At 56.9% G+C, this 4,641-nt stretch overlaps 1 protein-coding gene across 1 annotated transcript; it reads left to right on the top strand.

The window, feature by feature from the left end:
* The first annotated feature begins 2,579 nt into the window (after nt 1-2,579).
* Nucleotides 2,580-4,641, top strand: NDUFS8 (NADH dehydrogenase (ubiquinone) Fe-S protein 8, 23kDa (NADH-coenzyme Q reductase)). Its single transcript, XM_006860838.1, has 6 exons — nt 2,580-2,637; nt 2,725-2,775; nt 3,152-3,241; nt 3,344-3,516; nt 4,226-4,354; nt 4,461-4,641. The coding sequence occupies exons 1-6, from the start codon at nt 2,580-2,582 to the stop codon at nt 4,590-4,592; spliced, it is 633 nt and encodes a 210-aa protein (XP_006860900.1). The 3' UTR covers nt 4,593-4,641.

Genomic DNA, 4,641 nt, shown 5'->3' with positions numbered 1-4,641 from the left:
TCGCTCTGTCCTGGCCTATCAAAAGAAAGATAGCTCTGAGTCCCGCCTCTTTCAGTTCCTCCACTGGCCAATCAGATCACACTAAAGAGGGTCCGTTCCGAAAAGGTGAAAACAGCTGGTCCAATAGCAGCGTCCCAGAGTTAAGGCTCCTCCTTTCGGCTGACAGGCCCACTTGCCACAGGAAGGAGCTGGAGCGCTTCAAGGTGGGTGTTTGGTGCACAGCCATTAGGCCGGGCCTGGGCAGCGCGGCGCCGAGGCACGCGTGGTGTCCCCAGTAGCCCTGCAGGTTCCACGCTTGGACTGCTCCTCGACCCTCTCAGGACATGCGACCTCTGTGCCCTTCAGCGTGTAGCGGGCAGACTGGGAGGCCGGCACCACAGGGCGCATGCGCGGTACCAGCCGGCTGGCTCCTGCATCCCTAAGGTCAGAGGTCACGTAGAAGGTCAAGCCAGGTGTCGGCTCGGGTGCCCTGGGCTGGAGTCCAAAGTCACGGTCGCAGGGCTAATAATCCCGGGCATGTGTGCGCTCCTGTGTTCCCCACGGCCCCCCATTTTACAAGGAGGAAAAGTGAGCCTGGTGACGTCATCTGTCCGACGTCATGCGACAAGTCCAGAAGGGGCTTGAATTTGGGGACAGGGATCTGATCTTGAGGATTATTGGAGCCTTTAAGTGTTCCAGCAGGTGTGTGTGTGTGGGGGGGGGTGTCTCCTGTCACCCCGCCAACCTCAGCAGGTTACTGAGCAAGTGAGCAGGTCTCTTTCGTCTGTAATAGAGGCGTGCAGGTCAGCAGTTCAAACCCACCAGCCGCCCCTCAGGAGAAAGACGAGGCTGTCTGCTCCAGCGAAGATTTAAAGCTTGGCGGTGTCGGAAATCATATGGGGCATTTCTCTGCCCTAGAGGGTCTCTGTGCGTCTAACCGACTGCGCATCATTAGGTTACTGGGTGATTATTAGGTGCCATCGAGTCGGTCTGCCTCTCAGCGACCTTATGTGTCCTTCCTGCGCAATCCGCACAGTCGTTAATTTTGAACCCATCTTGCTGCCATTGGGTTAATCTATCCCATTGGGAGCTCTCCTCTTTGTCACTGACCCCCGCTTTAAAAGCATGATGTCCTTCTCCAGGGACTCTCGCTCCTGGTCACATGTTCAGGTCCTAGGCATGGCACAAAGCCTAGCACCTGGCACAAAGCTTCCTGTGAGCAAATGTTTATGGTTAGTAGAGATTCCTTAATATTTTATTTGTCAGATTTGGGGGCGGGGGGGGGGTACAAGTGGGACAGGGGAGAAGTGGAAGCCAGGAGCACTGCAGGGGGCGGATTTAAAGGATTTCTCAGGAAGTGAGACAGAGAGAACTTGGGGTCCACCCTGCCCCCTAAATCCTAACCCAGCTGATGTTGGCTAGGTGGGAGGGACCGGAGATGTGCCCTGGGAGCAGGGAGGGAGGAATGCGGGTTCCAGACAGAAATCCAGGGCTGGTTCTGAGACCCACCTTTGCCTCCCTCACTTTTTTTATTCTCCATGTCCCTTTTTTATTGTCAGATGTGACCCAGGCCCCTGAGGACAGTTTAACATACGAGGGAGCTTCAGAAAGTTCGTGGAAAGAGTCCATTATGTTTTCCTTCCTTTTTTTTTTTTTTTTTTTACAAACTTTGTACAGCCCCCTTGTATAGTTATTGAGTGCTGTCGAGTGGGTTCCAACTCTTGGCAACCCTGTATAGGGTTTCTGAGGAGCAGCTGGTGGATTTGAACCACGACCTTACAGTTAGCAGTACAGTGCTTATCCTACAGTGCCACACTAGAACTCCTGCTTGTTGTCACTCAGTGCTGAAGAGTCTGTTCTGACTCATAGCAACCCTGTGGTGGATTTGAACCACCGACTTTGAGATTTAAAGTAACCTTTCAGTCCAGTGCATTATCCTACAGCCCACACCAGCACTCAGTAGTCAGTGCCCTTATCCACGGCTTTGTTTTTCATGATCTCAGTTACAAGCACCCAGGTCACAAGCACCCAGTTACAAGCACCGGGTGGGCTGCTGGGTGCCTGTCCTCTGTACTAAAGGAAGAAACAGTGTATATGTGGTTCAGTGCTCTCGGGGTCAGGGGCTCTTGGAGCATATCCCTCACTGGTGAGGGGTGACTACTGTCTTTGTGTTAATATTTTATTGTCCTTAGGTAAAAGTTTACCCGTTTAAGAATTTATATGCAGGCTGCTGCAGGGCATTGGTTACATTTCCCACAATAGTGTGCCATCGGCCTCTATAGTCCAGTAGTTTGCACTACTCTGGCTTCCCTGCCCCGTCCCCTTACCTTCGTCTCTTTGCGGTAGGGTGAATGGTGACCATTTGGTCTCCTGCAGTTGATTTACGGGCACACAGTACCCAAAGGTGATCCTGTGTATTTTAGATGTCAGTCTGTCACTTGGATGAGAGGTGACCTCTGGGAATGGTGTCAGTTCCAGGGTCAGAGGGTATTTCAGGGAAGCAGTGTCCGGGTTTCCTCTAGTCTCTCGGTCCAGGCACTCTGGCCTCTCTTGGAAGCTGAGCTTTGTTCTACATTCCTTGTCGCTTTTCATGCCTGCAGATGCGCTGCCTGGGCACACCGACCCTGCTGCGGGCCCTGGTCCAAGCCTCACACACAGGTAGGTGCGAGGAAGCTTTTTCTGGGGTGGAAGCCACTTTCCCAGTGCGAGGTTACAGCTGAGGTTACATAACCCCTGTCCTTGCAGGACGTCTTGGTGGCCGGAGTCTCCACGGCAGCTCAGCGGCAGCCACCTACAGTGAGTGTCCCGGGAGTGGCCCAGTTGTGGCCAGTGGCTCTTGCTCAGCAGCCTTAGTGTGTTCTGTAAAGCAGCGCAGGGTGGTGGGGGTGGGCCTATGGAGGGCAGCGTCCTCGAGGCGACAGTCTGATCTCAGAGTTCCTAGACATTTCGGGAGGGAGTTGCCAAGGCGAGGGTGGTGGGCGTCCATGCCTCCTTCTTAGTGCCCACCCCTCAACTCCTCCTGCTGAGCCCTGGGGAGAGGACAGCAGGGCTGCCCGGGGTCCACTTCAGGCCAGCTCCCACGGAGCCTGGGGCAGGTCATGAGCAAGTCCCTGGTGGTCCAGGGCAGGGCAGGCACCCCCCACGTCACAACCTCTCCACCCTTCCCCCACAGAGTATGTAAACATGCAGGAACCCAAGATGGACATGAAGTCAGTGACTGACCGGGCAGCTCAGACCCTACTGTGGACGGAGCTGGTCCGAGGTAGGCCCTGGGGGTGGGGGGGTGGGAGGAGCAGGCCTGGCGTGGGCAGCAGTGGACCCTGCAGGAGGGAGGTCTCCCACATCACTTTCATGCTGCCCACAGGTCTGGGCATGACCCTGAGCTACCTGTTCCGGGAGCCGGCCACCATCAACTACCCGTTTGAGAAGGGCCCGCTGAGCCCACGCTTCCGTGGGGAGCACGCCCTACGCCGCTACCCATCCGGGGAGGAGCGCTGCATCGCCTGCAAGCTGTGTGAGGCCGTCTGCCCCGCCCAGGTGAGCCCCAGCCTGCGCAGAGGCAGAGGGGCCCACACTATGGCTGTGTCCCCAGAGGAGCCCCTCCCTGCACTGAGCCCCTTCCCCACCTGGACATATGGAGGGGGCAGGCCTGTCTGACGTGGGCCTCCACTTCCTGAGGGGTGAGGGTCATTGCCAAGCATCTCTGAAGGTGGTCCCAGTGGTGAGAGACCCCAGACAAACCCTTCTGCAGCTGGCACAAGGATATACCCAGGAATGGGAAGTTACGGACCTGCTTCCAAATCTGGTTTAGCCCCTCAACCTCTCTGTGCCTCAGTTTTCTCCTCCATCAAATGGGGGCAGTTTGGTCCAAGTCTGAGGGTTATTCAACATTCACCAGTGGTCTCTTATTCCAGGGCTAGCAGAGGGCACTGCCAACAACAAGGAGGTCCCAGCCTGCCCTCTGAGGCAGTTTATAAACAAACACAAAGTTCTCACGGGGCGGGCTAAGAAGAAAACCGAAAGAGGCTGCTACCATAGATGGGACAGTGGTCTCTGGGGACGGGAATCAGGCGAGGTGTCTGAGGAGGTGGCATCAGGTTGAGAGAGTGACAAGAGAGCCCCAGGGCAGGACCCCAGGAACGCCTGGAGCTGGGGTTGAGCCCCTCATGAGAGGCCATGAGAGACAGAGCTCTGTCCTGGGGTCTGGGCAGTGTGGCAATGCTGATGGCTACCCCTGTCCCCCCAGGCCATCACCATTGAGGCCGAGCCCCGGGCGGACGGCAGCCGCCGGACCACTCGCTACGACATCGACATGACCAAGTGCATCTACTGCGGTTTCTGCCAGGAGGCCTGTCCAGTGGATGCCATCGTGGAGGTGAGGGGCCGGGGGACCGGACGGAGGCTCCTGGGTGCAGTCTGGCATACCATTGGGTGGGGGGGGGGGTGGAGCCTGACTGGCCGGCACCGGTGTCTCCCTCCAGGGCCCCAACTTCGAGTTCTCCACGGAGACGCACGAGGAGCTGCTGTACAACAAGGAGAAACTACTCAACAATGGGGACAAGTGGGAGGCCGAGATCGCCGCCAACATCCAGGCCGACTACCTATACCGGTGACCTGGCCGCCGGCTGCAGCCCTGCTGCCCAATAAAAGCACTCTAATCCC

Source organism: Chrysochloris asiatica, unplaced genomic scaffold (assembly GCF_000296735.1).
Source record: "Chrysochloris asiatica unplaced genomic scaffold, ChrAsi1.0 scaffold00040, whole genome shotgun sequence".
Taxonomy (NCBI): domain Eukaryota; kingdom Metazoa; phylum Chordata; class Mammalia; order Afrosoricida; family Chrysochloridae; genus Chrysochloris; species Chrysochloris asiatica.
This window is presented reverse-complemented; position numbering and strand designations above follow the sequence as displayed.

Excerpts from the sequence above, each read along its gene's own strand:
- NDUFS8 (XM_006860838.1), top strand. The coding sequence starts at position 2,580 with ATGCGCTGCCTGGGCACACCGACCCTGCTGCGGGCCCTGGTCCAAGCC. Across the intron at positions 3,242-3,343 it reads GTGGACGGAGCTGGTCCGAG|GTCTGGGCATGACCCTGAGC; the intron begins GTAGGCCCTGGG and ends TGCTGCCCACAG. Across the intron at positions 3,517-4,225 it reads AGGCCGTCTGCCCCGCCCAG|GCCATCACCATTGAGGCCGA; the intron begins GTGAGCCCCAGC and ends CTGTCCCCCCAG.